The 20,220-nt window shown below is 50.0% G+C and overlaps 2 protein-coding genes across 10 annotated transcripts in view; both read right to left on the minus strand.

Annotated features, from left to right (window-relative positions):
• Nucleotides 1–151: 151 nt before the first annotated feature.
• Dtx3 (deltex E3 ubiquitin ligase 3) lies at nt 152–6,010 on the minus strand. 8 transcript variants are annotated; one of them, XM_031349379.1, is made up of 6 exons: nt 5,758–6,010; nt 5,374–5,504; nt 4,087–4,310; nt 3,412–3,485; nt 2,264–2,993; nt 152–1,350 (listed from the first exon to the last, which is right to left on the minus strand). In XM_031349379.1, the coding sequence occupies exons 4-6, from the start codon at nt 3,438–3,440 to the stop codon at nt 925–927; spliced, it is 1,185 nt and encodes a 394-aa protein (XP_031205239.1). In that variant the 5' UTR covers nt 3,441–3,485; nt 4,087–4,310; nt 5,374–5,504; nt 5,758–6,010; the 3' UTR covers nt 152–924. The 8 variants fall into 8 exon arrangements, with proteins under 8 accessions (XP_031205239.1, XP_031205246.1, XP_031205247.1 ...); XM_031349386.1 differs by lacking the exon at nt 5,758–6,010 and having other exon boundaries at nt 152–832; nt 1,133–1,350; nt 5,374–5,733; XM_031349387.1 differs by lacking the exon at nt 5,758–6,010 and having other exon boundaries at nt 152–832; nt 1,133–1,350; nt 2,264–3,012; nt 5,374–5,732.
• A 708-nt stretch (nt 6,011–6,718) lies between these two features.
• Nucleotides 6,719–20,220, minus strand: part of Pip4k2c (phosphatidylinositol-5-phosphate 4-kinase type 2 gamma) — a 15,164-nt gene continuing 1,662 nt past the window's right edge. Inside the window, exons 2-10 of one of the 2 annotated variants that reach the window (XM_031349388.1) lie at nt 19,036–19,133; nt 17,059–17,155; nt 15,770–15,913; nt 10,644–10,790; nt 10,443–10,481; nt 9,816–9,929; nt 9,217–9,484; nt 8,943–9,046; nt 6,719–8,779 (exon numbers count right to left, since the gene is read on the minus strand). In XM_031349388.1, coding sequence (XP_031205248.1) covers nt 8,699–8,779; nt 8,943–9,046; nt 9,217–9,484; nt 9,816–9,929; nt 10,443–10,481; nt 10,644–10,790; nt 15,770–15,913; nt 17,059–17,155; nt 19,036–19,133 — 1,092 coding nt within the window. In that variant the 3' untranslated portion in view covers nt 6,719–8,698. The remainder of the gene's footprint in view (nt 8,780–8,942; nt 9,047–9,216; nt 9,485–9,815; nt 9,930–10,442; nt 10,482–10,643; nt 10,791–15,769; nt 15,914–17,058; nt 17,156–19,035; nt 19,134–20,220) is intronic. The other variant, XM_031349389.1, reaches the window with a different exon arrangement.

Raw genomic sequence — 20,220 nt, forward strand, 5'->3', positions numbered from 1 at the left:
GCGCCCAGCATTAGTTCTGCCAGAGGAGAGTGACTCCTAGGAAGAGAAAGGGGTCCATTCAGGCAGGGATCCCCCATTATCCCATCTCCTCTTCGGGTCCTGCTCCACACCCCACCCCTACCCTGTCCAAGGAACAGAAAACGGGTGTGGCATAGAGTTGCATATTTCACTTTATTTTTATTAAATTAAAAGCTACAATCTGGCAGCAATTCCAGATCAGGAAAGGGAGATGAGGAGGCTCCTTATAGGGGCAGAGAAGAGCGAAAGACAGACTGCTGACAGAGACAGACACGGAGAGAAAGGACCCGTTAAGGTAGGAATACTGTTATCTTAACACACAGCTGGCTGGGGGGAGGCAGCTAATATCAGTCCAAGGTGAGACAGGATTCAGGGACTGGAGTTCAAGAGACCCCATCCTTCCTACCCAGGTCCTTTCTCAGCTTAGTCACTGGAGCACGGTACATACCAGGAAAAGCCAAGGACGCTGGAGAAGCAGGGGCAGAGAGAGTATATACACGGAGTGCGGGGAGGGGAGCCTTGGAAACCAGCTCCTGCAGGAGGGGAGTGGCTCGAAGGGCACTGAAGCACTTGGCCAGTGGGGGTCAGGGGAAGGGACTGTGTCCCCTTCCCCTCTGAGCTCCCACCCCAGTCAGACACACCCCTCATGGGTGGTGTGGGGGCAGAGAGAGAGGAGCAGAGGCTTCCGTTGGATCCTAACAGAGGACAGCAGGGGGGCCTTGGCAAAAGAGCCATCCTTCAGTCGTCTGTGATACCCTTGGCTCTCAGCTCCTCTTGCACCCTAGTCAGGTAGGTTGGGTCCGGATACCCAAACCTGGGGCAAAGAGAAATGAGGATCAGAGTTAGTTGTGTGGACTTGACAGTCCTTACCCACCCTCATTTTGAGTGACTCAGTGGGGGCCAAATTCAGACCCCTCCCATTTCCCACGAGGAGGGACCTCCAAAACCGAGATAACCCGGCCAGAATATGCTTTTTTGAGGGGAGGAGAGGGGAGGTGTTAAGCTGAACGCATCAGGACCAGGATGAAAACAGACTGAGAGGGTGGATGGCTCCCCCAAATTAGAAATGGTGAAAGGGAGAAGCCATGGAGAGGGAGATGAGGAAGAGTCGCACAGCTGGGGTCCCCCTGTGCAGCTGGTCTTGTGGTGGATGTCGTTCCAAGTGATGACATTGGGTCTCCCTGTAGTCATGGACGTGCCGATAGTGAAGGTGAGACGCTGGTCAAATGCCTTTCGGAACAGGGTCAGCACCTTGTTGCCCTCGGGGCAGTCCGGGAGGTAGGCCACCCGTGTGGTACCAGGGTACCGAACTCCTGGGTTGGGGTGTTCAGCCTGACAGGAAGAGGAAGCAGAGAGCAGCTGGCTTTCTCAAGGGCCTGGACACCAGCGATGGGTCCGTCAGTCTGCCCTACCTTTCGTCCACACATTGCCAGTAGACTAACAGACAGCCTTCCAGGCTTTGGAGCCTGGGTAGCAAGAGGCTGTCTCTGGACACAGTCCTTATTGTTAATCCTTCAAGTCCTCAGGGACAAATGGGCTTTCAGACGAGATGGAAATTACTTTCCAGATAAGACAGCACAACTGGAACAACTAAGAAAGAATGTATCTTTTTTCTGTCCTTCTTCTTCCTAAAATACTACTGCCTCTGTCTCTTGTCTCTTGTCTCCATTTTTTCCCTTCTTCAGAGTTTCTCTGTTCCTGTGAGCCGCTGGACATGACTCTTTGTCCAGCAGGAAGATATCTGCCCTTAGCGCTTAATGTCTCATAGTCTGCGACAGAGCAGCACTCCCAATGGTTAGCATGATCAGGTCCCTTCCTGCTGTGCCTCCCTTCAACTGGGCCACTGACTGCAGGCTCTGCCTTCCAGGGTACTAGTGGGCAACCCTTTCTCTCATAACTGGGCTCAGGGTTTTTTTCCTTGTTGGATTTGGCTTTCTTGGGGGCGAGGACTGAACTCAGGGATGCCTGTATGATAGACTACCACTGAGCTACAGCCCAGCCCTCACGCCTCAGTTTTACACCTGCCTGTGGGTCGTGGCAATAAAACAGTCTCCTCAAGGAAACAACCCCTCCCCCACAGCTCCAGAACACCAAGTCCTAAGGCATGCTGGGAGACAAGAGTGCACCATGTCTAGTCTAACAATGTACTCTCTACATTGCCTTTCCTTTTTTTTTTTTTTTTTTTTTTAACGTTGTTAAGAGTGAACTTGGAGGACGCCAATGGGTAGGGACTGTGATCTCTTACCCCCTGGACGCCAGGTGGGAAGACATATTGGATGACAATGGTGCCGTACTTCTCGTAGCTGGGAAGCAGGAGGGTGGCATCCTTGGAGACCAGCATCCGCCCGTTCTGGGGCTGGTTGCCCACCAGCTGCCCGTAGAACCGGCCACACATGGGGCAGGCCTTTTTCACCTGCAGGGCCCGTGTGATGCAGCCCTCACAAAAGGAGTGCCTGCACTTCTCCAGCGTCTTGGCATTCTGTATCTCCCCCAGGCAAATGGGGCAGGTGGTTTCCTGCTCTTCAGCATCTTCTCTGAGACGAGGAGGGAGTGGAGGGGGCAGGGGAGGGGGAGGAGGGGGGAGCCCTCTTGCCCCTGGGGGCAGGAGTGGGGCTGCTCGGAGGGGAGGTGGGCCTGGGCGGTGCAGCTCCGGGTGCTCCCCTCCACCCCCCAAAGCCAGGCAGCCCATGAGCTCCCCCTGCCTTTGAGCTTTCTTCAGCTCTTTCTCTGCCTCTTTTAGTAACCCCTTGAGAGCCTTCCTGGCCAGGTAGAGCCCATTGGGAGGGGCTGGGGGAGGACCCTGTGGGGACAGCTGGAGCACATAGATGTCAGAAGTCTCGCCATCTATGAGGATGGACACTCGGTGCTCCTCCCGAAGCCGGGCCAGCCGGGCTGGGGTCTCCTTGCTCAGGAAGTCCCACACAGGCTTGGAGACAGTGACTTTGTTCTTGCAGGAGCCTCCACAGGCTGCCATTCTGGACAGGACGAACGACACTGCCCCCATGGTGAAAGGGACTCAGAGTGGGGCGTCCCCATTTGACAGATAAAAGTGCCTCCTACTTCAGGCTCCTTCCAAACCCCCTATTACCTCTGTTTTCCTCAAAGCCAACCCCCAACACTGCCTGCAAAAATGGTTTTCTATCTCCATTTCTGTCCCACTGCCCCAGCACTCTCTGGGAACAAGTTTCCATATTTCATCATTATCTAAGCCAAGCACCAGAGCACCGCCTTGCTGCTTCTTTCATTTCTCCCCTGAGCACAACAATCTACCCTTTCCCCTTAAGGTGGAAAAAAAAAAAGGTTTCTCCAAAGGGAAGGAGACACCCGTGCGCCCCGCCCCCTCCCTGCAACCATCCCACCGCCCAGCCCCCCATCCCACCTCAATTTACTCACTTTGATCCGGAAGAGCTTAGAATTGGCATGCAGGCTCACTCTCTTTTCCCCCTGATACTTGGAGATCGTGTGGCCTGGTGGGATGGGAAAGAAAAGAAAGTGAGGGGGCTGGAGAGACGGCTTGGTGGTTAAGAGCACTGACTGAGCCGGGCATTGGTGGCGCACGCCTTTAGTCCTAGCACTTGGAAGGCAGAGGTAGGCAGATTTCTGAGTTCGAGGCCAGCCCGGTCTACAGAGTGAGTTGTTCCAGGGCAGCCAGGGCTACACAGAGAAACCGTCACCAAAAACCAAAAACCAAAAACCAAAAAAAAAAAAAAAAAAAAGCCCCTACTGCTCTTCCAGAGGTCCTGAGTTCAATTCCCAGCAACCACATGGTGGCTCACAACCATCTGTAATGGGACCCAATGCCCTCTTTTAGTGAGTCTGAAGAGAGTATACTCACATGCATAAAATCAATAAATCTTTTTTAAAAAGAAAAAAAAAAGAAAGAGAAAGAACAGAAAAGAGGAGAGAAGAGAAGAGAAGAGAAGAGAAGAGAAGAGAAGAGAAGGAAGAAAACTATTCCCCAACCCCGACAGGCCCCCAACTCAGGAGCCCTTGAGACAGCCTGGCGATGAGGACTTTTTTGGAACATGGGAGGAACCCAGAGCTGAGGTTCTTTGGGGGCACAGGTACCTGAAAAGACCACGGAGACAAAAGTAGCAGACGTCCCTCCACCTCCACCATCAGCTGGCCAGGGCTGGGGACGAGGAAGGCAAAGAGTTATGATGGCATTTCCTCAGCCAGCCCAGAAAGACAATTTTCTTCTATTTCCTCTCCTCCCCTGCAGAATCCTCTCCAAGTTGCTCAAGGAACTTCATCAGGCTAACTCCTCTTTTCCCCCAGTGCAGAGGGAGATCCTAGGTGTAGATAAAGACAGGAAGAAGGAAAAAAAAAAGGGCCTCAGGAAGGTCGTACATGCCACCTCCCTCAGATTACACTGACAGAAATAGCTCCTATGCTCCTATTCTCATTTCTTTATGTTCTCGAATAGTTCAAGTCCCTGTTATTGACAGGGGCCTTTCCTTGAGAGCCGGAAGTCTGTTAGGGATGCTAGCAAAGTGTTAGCAGTCCCGCAATAACAAAGTTCTCATTGTCACCTTTAAACCCAGTGCCCGCAGAGCTGTTGTCAGCTGCAAATCAAGCAGGAGCTCGGCTAGAGGGACCTGAGGTTTTCCCCTGAGCCTTGTCACAGCCAGCTCTAGGGCCTTTTCCACAACACAAAGTGCAGCTCAATTAGGAAGAGGGGCCATTCATGTGACCTCAATTCCTTGTGATCCAAAAAGAAGCCGCTGTCCGTTTGTGCCTCCATCAAAGGATCCTTGAGATGAAAACCTAGAGTCTCAACCCGCATGGTCTGTGCACGGTGAAATGCCCCCTCCCCACCAGAGAGAACCCAGGATCTGGGTGTCCTAGCTCCAAGTCCTGCTGGCACCGCACAGGGAGGCGGGGCCACAGTTTAGTCTGGGTCTAGCATTCCTCTGGGGCAAACCAGGCCGGACACCAGACCAGCCTGTTCCTCCAGACAGCGGCCGCTGGCAGGGACGGCGAGAAAGGGCAAGGGTCTCCTGGGTTGGGGGGAGGTGTCCACTGAGGCACCCCCACCCTTCTCCCCCAGACTGCCCCCCGATCCATCCAACCCGAAACCGACTCCCGCATCCCTACTCGTGGAAGCCCCGGAGTCCCGCCGCTTGGTGAGGGTGTGTGTCCACCCGACTGCGGCCCTCAGAACCCCCAAATGGAGGCCAGTGCTGGAGGTGTGGGAAGGATGATGGGCCCAGCCCTGAGGGCGCCCCCTCCTCCCGCCGCGCGCGGGGAGGGGGCAGTGGCGGAGGAGGGGGCGGAGGGAAGCGGGGGGCTTGTGAGGGTGCGGACCTGGCCTGGGGGGCACGCGGTGGGTGTGGGGGCGCCGGGCTCACCTACCTCTCGTCAGCGCCGCCATTGCCGGTCACATGACTGAGGCTGTTGCTGGGATGACGGTCCGGGCCTTAGCAACAAGGGGCGGGGGTGGGGGGGAGACCCCGAGAAGGTGGAAGGAGATGCCGGGGTGCAGACTGAGAGAAAGGAAGGGAGAGCACCCCTCCCCTTGGCGGGTGATAATCACCGTTTCCTTTGACCCCCTCCTACCCGGGAGCCCCTGCCTCTGCCCCAAAACAAAAATGGAGGCGCAGTTCCAGTCTTTGGAGGGAGGGGTGGCGTCATGTAGCCGAGGGTAGAAGGTTAAATCCCTTAGAAACGCCACTCTCTTGGCTTCCACCTCTCTGAGGAGCCCTCTCCCCACTTCTTTCCTAGCCAACTGCGTGGTACCTTTAGGAACTGGCAGGGATGGGAGCAGTTGTCGGTGGGTATATGGATTTGGAGGAGAGGGCAATTTTTTTGAAGTCTTACGCTGGAGTATGTTGGATGGGAAGTTTTAGTAAAAAGGAAAACATTGGTACTACAAAATAAACCCTGTGACTAAACTACTTCAATCCCCTCCCTCAACTCTTGCCTCCTTACAGGCTGTTACCTCCGGCAACCCCTCTCCCCACCCCCCACCCCCGCAGCCTGTTGCCAGAGGGGGCTGGTGACGAGCTTTTCACAAATAGGGACACAGGTCGGTGTAGAATGTAAGGTGGATAGATCCTTTAAAAATGGCTCGGGGTGGCTCAAATAAGAGTTAAAAATTCTCAAAGAAAAAAGCTCTGCTCCGCTCTGCTTCCCGTCAGAGCCGTCTCTGCCTCCTCCAGCTCACTTCCCTGGGGCCACATCAAGCCAGGTTTTTCCACCAGTCGAAAGACCTCCTCGGCCAAAGCGTGCTGAATCTCCCAGACTAGCACCAACCACGTCACCCAGCCCTCTCCATCCCCTCCCCCTGAACTGGAGGACTGGTCATTCCTTCACTTTCCCAGGACCCTGCTGGACTCTTCCTGCCCTCTAAGCAGATAGCTTTTCCAGGAAGCCTGGGTGAACAGAGAATTCCTTCCCACATAGCTGGTACCCCGAGAGGCCCACTAAAGTTAACAGAAGGAGGAAACAGAGCGTAGGGAAGAGGGACTCCCCCCTGGCCGCCATTAGTGCTCAACTCCCCAAGGTTGGTGAATGTTTTCCGCTCCCATGTCCACCCACACCTCTAAGTCACAGTCATCTTAGAACACACACCCACACTCACACACTCAAGAGCCCAAAACCTTGAAGACCAGTGCTCTTCAGTTGGCCTCTGTATCTCTCAAACACAGGATGGATTCCTCAGAGTTTTCAAATAAAAAAAATAAAAAACATCTTCGAGTGATTTAGACCAAATAATTTATTTTATTGTGATATTGGGAGTAAATACAGGTATTTTATTAACAAAACAAAACAGATGGAAAACAGAAGCAATAAATGGAGATGGCAATACTGCCCACAACCATGACCTCAAGGTCAGAAACCCAGTTGTAAGGAGCAGCTGCTGGTGTCACTTTATTGCACTCAACAGGGGAAATGTGGTTGTGGGATGGGAGACCCACCAGGCCCCGGCCACCCCTCTTGCTGCTTCCTTTGGTGCAGAAGGGTGGGCTTCTCCCTGAGAACCTCATGGTCACATGGCAAAGCAGCTCCTGCCCTCAATGCCTACTCCACCTCCAGAGCGCCAACCTCCACAGGGGCGCAGAACAGAAAGGATGAGTGTCTTGCTTTAGGCAGAGACAAAGACAATCTATCTCTTAGAATCTTTTTCCCAAGAGAGTCTCATGTTTCCTTGGCTGGCCGCAACCTCACCAACTAACTGACCTTGAATGCCTGATCCCACTCATCACCATTTTCCATGGCTAGGAGTACAGGTGTGCGCAGCACCTAGCTTATGGGGTGCTAGGGGTGGACCCCAGAGCTGCGTACATGCTAGGCGCACTACCAACTCAGCTATCAACTCCAGTGCTCAAACCCAAACCTATTTTGAGTTTTTCTGAGACCAGGTCTCACTCAGTAGCCCAGGCTGGCCTTGAACTCTGGAGTAAATCTGACTCAGCATCCTGAGTGCGAGGTTTACAGGCACGAGCTAGGCGAGCTAAGATGCCTAGCAGCTCCTCTACATTCTGAGGATATCGTGCGTTTTGGAGGGGACTGGGTGGCTGAGTTATGGCTCTGACTCCTCTCTGGGGGTGGAGAGTGGAGATGACAAAGAAGGCCATCTGTCCCCTGGGAGACACATTAGCAGTGGAAGATGGGACAGAAGGGGACAGAATAACAACTCCAGAAAAGGGTTTTGAGAAGGAGGGAGAAAGTGCTAGGTATGCATGTCCCAGGGATGGGAACGTTCCCAGACTCAAGATCTCTATCCTCTAGAAATTACAGAGACAGATCCAATGGAGCTATTCCCCTCTGCTAGAAAGAAGCCACGGGATTAGCTAGACAGGAAAAAAGGGTGTCATACAGGGAATGAACCCTGCACTCCGACCTGCCCTCCTGGCCTCTACTGTTCTCCCTGCTCGCCAGCAAGGCACAGGGTTGTGGGGAAGTGCAGCCTGAGTCTCACACCTGCACCTAAGCTCGGCACTGCTGGCCTCTGGGCTTCTGCACACAGAAGTGCTCATGGGAAGAGGTGAAAGTGGGGTGGAATGGGAGAATGGGAACAGTCAATGCTCGACGGGGAACTTCTCCACCCTCTGTGTAGTCACAAAAGTCCGCTTAGGTCCTCCTTGTGAGGTGCCAGCCTGCTGGCCACACCCACCTGACCTCCAGGCCAGACTGTGCAAGTGTGAATGCCTGCACCCACATCTGGAGTATCCTGAAAGCCCTCCATTCCAGGGCTCACCAGGAAGGAAGCATGCCACAAAGTGCCCCATAAAGGGTCAGCAAAATCCAGATATTCAGTTTCTTCCACGCAGCAAAATGCATCCAGGGCAGTTGCTGGAGCCATGTCCACTGTCCAGTCAAAGTCCCGAAGATGGCAAACAACCCCTAACCCCAGCTCCTCCTATTTCATAGAAACAAGATATTTTTCAAAGATCAAGGCACTTAGGAGACTCAACAATAACACTCTAATGAAGCAGGAAGGCTTACTGGGAGCAAGGAGGGAGGGCAAAGAAGTGGACAAGAGGAGAAAAGACAGTGTATGTCTGGGGCAGGAAAACCCTACCCACCAGAACGAAGTTATGTGGATGGAAGGAGCCTGTAGCCTGAATTTAGTGAAGAAGAGAAGTAATGGCCAAAGCCAGCTCCCCTAAGCCTCTCTCTCAGAACCCACCACCTCCAACATAAAGCAGCGATCACACTGAAGTCAGGCGCCCTCTTAGGCAAAGATGTTGGCAATAAAATCCAGGAATCGCTTAGCGTACTGCTCAGGATGGACAGTGGAGATCTCTGCCCCTGCCTGTGACAAGAGAAGAAACAGGAACAGTGTCACAGGAGCACTCCACCTCCCCCTCACTTCACCCTCCCACTGCCTTCCCTCAGCCGGCCCACTGCTCGGACCCCAGAAGCTCTATCCAGAGAACAGTCAAGCCAAGAAAGGAAAGGCTCTGGGGAGCTCTCACCCCATGCTTGACGGTTTTGGCTGCATGAGCTGCTTTCTTCTTGGCATCATATTGTGTCAGAATGTCAATGAGGCCCATGAAATACACCTCCTTCTGGGGGGCCCCTGGGGAGAGAGGCTAGCAATGAGGGCAGGATGCAACAGTCCCAACTCCTTTCCCCAGGAGACAATTTTGTTGTGAAAAGCTAAGCCATCTCTCCGTCCACCACCCTGGTTTCTGTCTCCCAGGGATCCCCATCACCCCGCCCCCCTAACATTTCCAGGTTCTCTCTCACCCTCTGCACTCCGGATAGCATAGACATCGATGAAGGACTCAAACTCTCCTGGGCCCAGGGGCCGATGGGAATGAATGTAGCCTCCAATGCCCTCAGGGGAGGTGCCATAGGAACCCACCAGAGCAGGAGGTCCTGTCGGGTTACAGTCCCCATCCCACTCTGACTCCTCCTCCCTCACGGGCCCCTCTTCCTCTGGTTCAGAGCCCCGGATGATGTCGTGGATGCCCAGCAGAAGGCTGTAGTCCATGATCTTCAGCTGCACTAGAAACTGAGACCCACAGACAAGTAAGAAACGCAGACTTCCCCCAACTCCAGGCACAACCCATACATCTCCTTTCTTGGTTTCAGGGCCTCCTAGGGAAAGTATAGAAACGGGTTATGGTGGACTACTGCACCAGTGCCCAAGTCCTAGAACCTAAAGCATCCAGCCCCACCCACTCCCTAGCCACTGATGGGTCGAGGGGTTTCTCCTGGTTCATCTCCAACCTTCTGTTCAGAACCCCCTTGCCCCCCAAATAAAGGCAAGATAAACCTTATACCACGAATGGAAGAAAACGCTGTTCTTTGATTAGATAAGTGTTTCTAAGCACCCTGATCACCTCCACATCTCTCTTCAGCTTCTCCAGGAACACTTTCTTCTCCTCTTCACCAATATACACTTTCTGGTTCTTGTTAAGAAAGTCCATATCCTTCAGTGTGGGCAGTTCTTTAACCTAGAAGAGGAATACAGAAGTTTTGGGAACTTATCCGTATCAAGAGATCCCTGCCTCCGTCCAGGGCTCCCTCCACCTCAGAGGCTTCGAAGAGAGCAGCAGCCCGGCAGTTGCCTTCTGCCTGGACTCACACAGTCAGCTGTGCCTAGACTACACCCACCGCTGTCTGCTCATGGATGGCAGGTAATACCCTGCGCACTGACTCTCCTTCCTTCCTCTTCAGTATAAACAGCTGCTGGAACACAAGCGCCCAGGACGAGGTGTGGGAACTGAGCATGTGGCTCTGAGAGCCTGGTACTCCTGCCTATACCCAAACCTTCTGCACAGACCAGCCGGCCGCACAGACGAGCCTACACCGATGGCAGCTGTCCTTGCTGCCCCAACATCAGTAGTTTATCTAGTTCCCTTTCAGTAGTCTAAGGTAAGAATAAACATCTGGCAATCTGTACCCAGTAGGCAGAACTCCTTTCATCCATCCCCATGCCTCATAGACATCACCTAAAGGAGGGTTACCTTTTCCTTATCGCTGGCCTCCCGGGACACCAGAGAGCCCTGTGAAGAGACCAAACACTAGGTGAGAAGCAATGGCTGGAGGAACAGCCAGACGGGGTTCCTCTGGGACCTCACCCTTAGGTTACCAGTGCCCTGCTAAGGCTGCCCTCATGCTCAGGCCATCAACATTCTTTCCTTTAGCCCAGGTTATCCCGTTCTTACCTTGAGGTCATACTTCCTATGCACAGGAAGACGATGACTGAACATATTGCGCATCACAAGCATGTAGCTGTGTTCGTTTTCTACGCTGACTCGGTACATGCCCAGGAACTGGGGCAGGAGCGTGCTGCCATGACACTTCACTATGTACTAGGGAAGAAACGAAAGGCATACGGAAAGGCTAGCTGGGACACACAGTCAGCGCAGGGACAGGAATCCGGGTACTTCCACCCCAGTCAGGCAAAAACCTCAAATAGAGGTCATGCAGTTCAGAAACCTCCCGACTTCTGCCTGCAACTATCTTTTAACTTTAAGCTACCTTTCCCATTTCACCTTTTCATTTCTTTGTTTGCTGTCTGAAACTGAGTTTCACATAGCTGGGGTTGGTCTTCAACTCCTGATCTTCCTGTCTCTACTTTCCAAGTGTTATGATTACAGAAATGAGCCACTTTACCTGGCTACCTTTATAATTTTTCAAGGAAGGTACGTATTGTTATTCTTATTTTAGGCTCTGGTTCTGACAAGTAAGTCACAGAACCAGGGTTAAATTTAGATTTACTTCTTCTTGGTGGGCTAGGTTCCTGTACTATAAATATCTACAAGATCTGCAATCAATTTGGATTGTTTTTTTCTTCAAAAGGTTTATTTCTTTATGTATATGAGCACTCTATTTGCATGTGTACCTGTGTGAGAGAAGAAGGCATCAGATCCAATTACAGATGGTTGTGAGCCACCATGTGGATGCTGGGAATTGAACTCGGGACCTCTGGAGGAGCAGCCAGTGCTCTTAACAGCTGAGCCATCTCTCCAGCCTTTGTTTTGCTTTGTTTTGTTTTGAGATAGGTTTACCAGTGTAGTCCTGGCTGTCCTGGAACTCACTCTGTGACCAGGTTAGCCTTGCTGGGACTAAAGGCATGTACTACCACTACCAGGCTATTTAAATATCTCAGAATATCACAGTGGTTTTGTTTCGTCTTGATTTTGGTTTGGTTGGGTTTGTTTGTTTGGTTTCGTTTTTTTGTTTTTTCGAGACAGGGTTTCTCTGTGAAGCCCTAGCTGTCCTGGAACTCACTCTGTAGACCAGGCTGGCCTCGAACTCAGAAATCTGCCTGCCTCTGCCTCCCAAGTACTGGGACTAAAGGCATGTGCCACCACCACAAGGCATTGGTTTGGTTTTTTGAGACGGGGTTTTTCTGTGTTGCCCTATCTGTCCTGGAATTTGATGTAAAGAACAGGCCAGTCTTGAACTCACAGATCCCGCCTTAAACTCAGAGATGCTAGGACTAAAGGTTCACCACACCCAGCAAAGACTTCTACTTAAAAATCTTTATTTATGTGTCTGTGTGAACGCTCCAGAAGATCCCTCGAAACTGAAGTTCCAGGCAGTTGTGAGCCACCTGATATCACCTAGCGTCAGTGCTCTGGAGGAACAGGTGCTCCTCACCAATGAGCCAACTCTTTACCTATGTCTGTTTTCTTTTCTGAGTTGGAGTCAGATGTTGCCAGACTGTCCTCTAATAAAGCTGACTTTAAACACTTGGAGTAGGGAGAGAGCTCTTCCAGAGGACCCAGGTTCAGTTCCCAGCACCCACATAGTGGCTCACAACCACATGTGACTCCAGTTGCAGGAAATCAAAAGGCCTTTTCTGATCTCTTCATATGATACACATTTGCCTGTCATACAGGCAGGTAAAACACCCATACACATAAAATATGACAATAAGATATTAATAATTGTTAATTACTAAAAATAAAGCAAATAAACACTTGATCTTTCTCACTCCACAGGAAGCTGGCTTGCAATTTGAATTTTCTTCTCTTTTTGACACAGGGTCTCACTGAGGTAGCCCAGGCTGGTCTCAAATTCACTCTATAACCCAGGATGACCTTGAACTTCTCAAACTCCTGCCTCCCCCACCCCACCCCTCACCCCCAGTGCTGGGATTAGAGGCTTGTGCCACCATGCCTGGTTTATTTGGTGCTGGTTTTCATGTACACTAGGCAAGCACTCTACCAGGTAAACTACATTCCCAGCCCACAGTTTGAATTCCTCATCTGGGTATGGTGATCCATGTCTGTAATTCCAGAATTTGGGGGACAGGCAGTTGAGGAGAGAGAGGTATAAATCCAAGGCCATCCTGCCCTGGGTTTGATCCCCTTCAAATAAAACACTGTTCTTCGGCTGGGGATAGAGCCCAGCAGGCAGAAGCCCGTGTGGTGGCCCACACTCTACAATCCCAGCACTCAGGAGGTAGAGGTCATAGGATCTGAAGTCCAAGGTCATCCACACTACACAGTAAGTTCAATGCTACCCTGGGGCTGCATGAGACCCTGTCTCAAACAAAAAACAAAACTGCTCTCTCTGTCAACTTTTCTTAGAAGATAAATATTTTTTGTTTGTTTATTTCAAGATAGGGTTTCTCTGTATAGCCCTGGCTGTTCTGGAACTCACTCTGTAGACCAGGCTAGCCTCAAACTCAGAAATCCACCTGCCTCTGCCTTCCAAGTGCTGGGATTAAAGGCATGCACCACCACCGCCTGGCAAAAAAAAATTTTTTTTTAAAGATTTATGTATTTATTTCATGTATGTGAGTACAGCTGCTGTCTTCAGACAAACTAGAAGAGGGCAACGGATCCCATTACAGATGGTTGTGAGCCACTATGTGGTTGCTGGGAATTGAACTCAGGACCTGTAGAAGAACAGTCAGTGCTCTTAATCACTGAGCCATCTCTGCAGCCCTTAGAAGATAATCTTACAAAAGTAATCAAGAGGGAGCTGGAGAAATGGCTCAGCACTTAAGAGCACTGTTGCTCTTCCAGAGGACCCAGGTTCGATTCCCAGCACCCCTCACTCCTGGGTGTTAACTCCAGTTCCAGGTGATCTGACTGACTCTTCTAGCCTCCAAGGGCACCAGGCACACCTGTGGCACATGTCTGTATGTAGGCATACACGTAAACTCTCTTAATGAAGTAATGAGTAAAAGCCACTCCTCTCACAAACAGCGGAATCACTGAAGGTCACCTTCAACAGTCCTCAGCTGAGACCCAGCGGAGACTATAGTCGCTGGGTTACTTCTTCTGTGCACCCGGTCCTGCTGACCACCTGTCCTTCAGCCCACTATGCTCGCCTCTGCTTTCCTCCTGTCCCTTGTCCTTTATGGGATGTACTAGGCCATCAGTCATCCAAATGACCCATCCAAGCTTTTGGGCACTCTACTTGCTTCTTAAAGTTTGTATTTTTAAGAAAGATTTTATATCTTTTTACTTGTGTGTGTCTCTCTCCATAGTGTTCCCTTCAAAACCATAGTGATTTTAAGTGGTGATAAATGGTTTTAGTGAGCACTTATCGATGCAGAGCTCCTAATCTATTCTTCTCTCCTGGATACTCCGTCTATTTCCCAGTCATCTCAGACATATGACACAGAAGCAGGATGAACTGTGCAGAGCAGCACCGTCCCTGCAGAGGCCTCTTCTTTGTTCTGCTCCCCAGTAGCTCACAAGTGGCACCTAGCAGGCTGAAGCTCCTTTGCCATACCTCCGGGTCTCCTCCCAGCCCGCTGTTTGGCTCTTCCACACTCTCTTCACTCTCACCTCGACGGTCTGCAGGCGCCCCTCTAACCCACGCTCTCTATGCTATCAGAGCGGTGGTCCGAGACTTACTTCTGGCTTGCTTGCTTTGTTTCTTTCTCTGTCTTTTGTTTATGGTACTGAGTACAGAACTTATGGCCTCACACATGCTAAGTATGAACTGTATGTCCAGTCCTTCATTTCTAAATACCACCTTCAGTTTCATCAAAACTACCTTAAGGATAAGGCCCAAATTTCCTTTTTTTAAAGATTTATTTATTTATTATATGTAAGTACACAGTAGATGTCTTCAGACACCCCAGAAGAGGGCATCAGATCTCATTACAGATGGCTGTGAGCCATCATGTGGTTGCTGGGTTTCAAACTCAGGACCTTCAGAAGAGCAGTCAGTGCTCTTAAATGCTGAGCCACCTCTCCAGCCCAAGGACCAAATTTCTATTCGACTTATAGGCCCTTTCAGTATCCGGTTCTAGCTTAATTTTCCTAATATCACACATCCTATCAACACTAGGATTCTTGCAATTTCCTAGTATCAAACACCATCATGGTACTGTCCTTTAACAAATACCACTTCCCTTTGCCTAGAATTCTCTATGCCACCTTGTCCACCTTGTCCAGTGATTAACCTCTATTTCTAACCACTCAAAATCCAGTTGGCAATATGGCTCTGCAGCTATAAGTGCTTGTCTCTAAACCCGCAGTTTGCTCAGTCCCTGGGGCCAGGTGATAAAAGGATAAAATCAGTTCCTGGAGCTATCCAATCACCATCAGCGTATGGTGGCATGTGTGCCCAAATAAACAGATTTTATATCCACTTATCAAGACAGGGTTTTCTCTGTGTAGCCCTGGCTGTCCTGGAACTCCCTCTATATGTCCACTTTCCTCTGGCTCCCCAGTGCTGGGCTTAAAGTTGTGTACCACCACACTCAGCTTAAAAATAAAATTTTAATTAAAAGTATTAGGGACTAGAGCCATGGCTCAGCAGCTAAGAACACCAGTTCCTCTTGTAGAGTTGTGGGCTCGTCCCAATACCTATAAAGCAGCTTACAACTGTCTGCAACTACAGTTCCAGGGGATCCGATGCCTCTTCAGGCCTTAAGGGTACCAGGCACACACATGGTGTACCAACATGCATGCAGACAAAACACCCATAAACATAAGATTAAAAGATTTTCAATAAAATGAATTCCTGAGGGCCTGTGAGATGGCTCAATGGGTATGTGAGCCTGGGTTTGATCCCTAGAACAACATGGGGGAAGGATGACCAACTCTAGAGAGTTGTCCTCTGACCTCCATGCTCATGCACACAAAACAAACAGTGGTTTTCAGACAACGCGTGCCCAGTGGGAAGAGACACATCCCAGTTTCCATTAAGTCAAACATCAGCAGGCATGTGAGACCCTTCTGGGTCACTGTACTTGCTAAGTGTTCAAGGAGAAGCTGTGCGGTGCTGAGAGAGAAAGCCTACGGCAGGGAGCAGGGGAGCTGTGTGCTCTGGCAGCTGCAGCACACAGTTGACAGCAGGGCTGGAGAAGCCTGACCTGGTGGTAGTTGGAGAGGTTACTGTGCATGTCCGCAATGTCTTCACTGGACACTTCTTTGATGACCAGAGTGCGGTCATAGGAGATAAGGAAGCGGCCGTCACTGCCTTCGGTTTCACTTGGGGGGCTTCGAGTAAGGGACACCTGGAGACAGACAAAGGACAGGCTAGCTCCTCTTTCCATCCTATATGAAGATACAGGGAGATCGGCCAAACAACCCCTTCTCAAAGAGGATGAAAGTCTGCAGTAGACTGCTGAGAGGCTCAGTGGGAAAGGTGTTAGCCCCCACGCCTGATGACTGCAACTAAATCCCTGGGGCACATGCGGTGGAAGAAAAGAATGACTTCCAGAAAGGTTCCCAGACTCCTACACATGCACATCCACTAAGCCACCCAAATGCACAATAAGTAAATAAAATACAATAAACCCCTGGAGGAAGAGATTCAGTGAGGGTTCCTAATTCGGTTAGCACACATGACTGAGTGCAACTGAATGTCAACTCTAAATATATGTACATCCTGACCCACCAGGACAGCTTGGCTAGCCCTACCACATCTCCAAAGATGCCCACGGCCACACATATACACACACACACAGACATAGACACAAGAACACACATACACACACACACACACACACACAGACATAGACACAAGAACACACATACACACACACACACACACAGACACAAGAACACACATACACACACACACACACACACACACACACACAAACACACACACACACACAGGTATACAGACACATACACACACAGACAAACAGTGACACACATACATGCACACAGACACACACAAAGGCGCACACACACATCATACAGACACACACACACGGGCACACAGACACGCAAACACACAAACACAGGCACATAGACAACAGATATCCTGGCACACAAACACACACACACAGACATACACATAAGACGCACACAGGCAGCCGGGCAGTGGTGGCGCACGCCTTTAATCCCAGCACTTGGGAGGCAGAGGCAGGTGGATTTCTGAGTTCGAGGCCAGCCTGGTCTACAGAGTGAGTTCCAGGACAGCCAGGGCTATACAGAGAAACCCTGTCTCGAAAAACAAAAACAACAAAAACAAACAAACAAACAAACAAACAGACGCACACAGGCACGTTCAGACACACAGATATTGACACAGACACATAGACACTCACACATATGACAGTATTACCCCAAACTCTCAATTTTCTAATCATAATGGCCAACAGACTCTCTAGTCACCAGAGACTACCCTCACCCTGCAACAGACTCTCACCAAGTAATCATGATCATCGATGGCAAAGCGATCTCGCAGGTTCCTGAAGACCTGGGGACAATATTCCTTGAACTTGAAATGACTAGGAAGGTTCTCTCTGAAATACAGGTTTCCAAGGTAAGAAATCAGTATGGCTTTACATTCATATGAAGCTTGCCTGTCCATAAAGTACCTTTACACTACTGCCTGGCTTAATTCTCACAAAACTCTGTGAAGAACTTATTGTATTTATTTGGGTGGAGTGTGGTATCATGTGAGTGTGTGGTCCCCTACCTTATGCTTTGAGGCTGAACCCAAAGCCCACCATTTCCAATAAGCTGGCTGCTCAGCAAGTCCCCAGGATCCACTTCCCCCTGCCTGTCCAGTGCTGGGATTACGGGAACATGGAGCACGCTCAGATTTTTTATGTTTACTGGGAACTCAGGTCTCAATGCTTGCTGTACAAATGCTCTTCACTACTGAGACGTTTCCCCAGCCCCAACTTCATTTGTTTTTGTTGCTTTAGTTTTTGAGACACAGTCTTACAGCCCAGGGTTAGCCCCACAACGTTACAGTGGGGGCTGGCCCTGAACCCCGATGCTCCAACGTCAGCCTTTCACAGCTTCAGAAGGCATACTGCTACCACATCACAGAAAGGGCAAGGGTCTCGAAGTGACCGAGTGACCTGCCTAAGTCACACTGTGAACAAAGCGGGACTCACTGTACATCCAAACAGTAGCATTCCTTAAATCCCAAGCCCAGTAGAAATATCCTAAAATGACTGGGCAGTGGTAGCACACACCTTTAATCCCAGCACTGGGAGGCAGAGGCAGGTGGATCTCTCTGAGTTCAAGGCCAGCCTGGTCTACAGAATGAGTTCCAGGATAGCCAGTGCTACACAGAAAAAAAACAAAAAACAAAACAAACAAACAAAAAACCTGTCTCAAAAAACCAACCAACCAAGTAAACAAAATTGGCAGTATTTACTCATATTTTGAATGACATCATCTTATACTAGAGGGGCTCTAGAGGTTGCAATTTTTTGGTCATGGAATCACTACCAGAAGCTAATGACAAAGCTTCTAAATGTATTTATTTGATGGAACAGACTAGAAGAAAGGGCGCAGGTGTATATACAAGAATGTAGGTAACTTTGGAAATATTTAAATTTAAAATTGTAATTAATTAATTGGTTATTTTTGAGACAGGTTCTCTCTATGTCGTCTATGTAGGCCAGTACCTGAATATGCACACCAGGCTGCCTTGAACTCAAGAGATACATCCTCCTGCCTCTGCCTCCCAAGTGCTAGGATTTTAAAGGTGTGCACCACCATACCCAGGTAGCTATTCATCCGTGTGTGTATGTGTGCGTGTGTGTGTGCATGTGTGTGGTATATGTGTGTATATGCTCACACATGTGATGGAGGTCAGAAGACAACTTGCAGAACCTGTTCACCTCATCCTACCGTGCCCTAGAGACTGAACTCAGGCTGGCAAACATGGAAGCAGAGCTCTTACCTGCTGAGCCATCTTGCTAGCCCTTAGGTGGTTTTTTGTTTGTTTTTGTTCTTTTTCCACAAAACTGAATTGTTTCATTTGACTTCTAAACCTAAACCCTTTAATTCACTTAAAAATTTAAGACTATTTACTATTCTCTGTTTTGTTTGTTTGTTTGAGAAAGGGTCTCACTATGTAGCCCTAACTGGACTCGCAGAGATCTGCTTGCCTCTTTCTCCTGAGTGTGGAGATTAAAGGCATGCTCCAACACTCCAGGCCTTGTTTCTTTTTCTTCCTTTGAACACTTAAGTTTGTGTGAGTGTGAGTAGGTGTGTGCACCACAAAGCTCACCTGGAGGTCAGAGGTCATCTCTTTCCACCATGTGCATGATGGGTATTGAACCCTTCTCCTCAGGCTTGATGGCAATCTCCCTACTCACTGAGCTACCTCACTGGCCCTGCACTGTTCTAGATTTCTGTGAGAAGGGTGAGGAGCACTCACCTATGGAAAAGGTGGTTGTTGACCTTGATCTTGGAGCTGGCTTTAAAGTCGTCTGGCAGCAGCATCACTGGGGGAGGTACCTGGCTGAGCTCATTGATCTGGTGAGGCACAAGAAGGGAGGCCATGAGAAGCTGGGTCTGGGTGAGAGTCAAGAAAGAGCATCTCAAAGCTCCCTAACAAGACCGGCTGCACATCTGCAGGAAGTGAGAGAAGGGCCCTACCCCATGTGCTGCCCAAGAACTGCTGTCAGCCACCCTCCCACGGCTCCTCACACTCCCACCCCCATGGAGCTTCATGCTCACAACAGCCACTTTTATATTTGGCAAGCCTTGCAAGCAACTCAGGACTATTTTTAAAGCTGTGAGAAATTCTAGAAAAAAGAAAGAAAGAAAGAAGGAAAGAGAAAAAAGAAAGAAAGGAAAGAAAAAAAGAAAAAGAAAGGAAGAGAAAAGAAAAGAAAAGAAAAGAAAAGAAAAGGAGAGAAAAAAAGGAAAGTACCCCAAGACAGTTGCATGCTTTGTTAGGGGAGAAAACGTATTGTTAAGGTGCAGAGTTAGTGGAACTCTGAGGGCTGACAGCAATGCAGGATGAAATGCCCCTACACTCTGGGTCGCTCCTTACAGAAAGGACACTGTCGATCACTCTGACCCAGTTCTCAGTAGTAGGTGCCACCTGCCTAGGCAAAGGTGGAGGGAGATGGGCTGATCTCTGAGAAAATGAACACTTTAGGTGTCTGCTCCCTTGGTGCAGCTCAGTTGACAGCAGAAAGGATGCAGGTGGGATGCAGGTGGCATAAGCTCCCTGGGTCCCCAAGCCTTGCAGTCCACTGACTCAGGAGAGACTATTATCCATCCTTTCTCATCTGTGGTACTACAGTCCCCTAAGCTCCCCCCACCCCTGCCTCTAACAGTACATCTGCACAGAACTTTAATCCCCAGCTTATATTAAGTCCCTCTTCCTAGCTCTGGGCTCTGCAAGGGCAAGGCCCATGTAATCGGCACCTTGCAGGCTTAGCTGGTACAGTGTCTGGCACACAGTAGTCCTGAACCGCTTATTAAGTAAATAGACGATGTCTGGCCTCATTTGCTCACTTGACAAAGGTTACATATTGCAGTCTAACCTAAATCCCACACGCTGCAGTGCACGAAACTGCTCTTGTCCTCAGGAGAAAAGAGGACAGAACAC

This window comes from Mastomys coucha, unplaced genomic scaffold (genome assembly GCF_008632895.1).
Source record: "Mastomys coucha isolate ucsf_1 unplaced genomic scaffold, UCSF_Mcou_1 pScaffold4, whole genome shotgun sequence".
Lineage (NCBI taxonomy): Eukaryota > Metazoa > Chordata > Mammalia > Rodentia > Muridae > Mastomys > Mastomys coucha.

Excerpts from the sequence above, each read along its gene's own strand:
- Dtx3 (XM_031349382.1), bottom strand. The coding sequence starts at position 3,440 with ATGCCAATTCTAAGCTCTTCCGGATCAAA. Across the intron at positions 2,994-3,411 it reads CTAAGCTCTTCCGGATCAAA|AATGGCAGCCTGTGGAGGCT; the intron begins GTGAGTAAATTG and ends CGTCCTGTCCAG. Across the intron at positions 1,351-2,263 it reads TCCCACCTGGCGTCCAGGGG|GCTGAACACCCCAACCCAGG; the intron begins GTAAGAGATCAC and ends TCTTCCTGTCAG.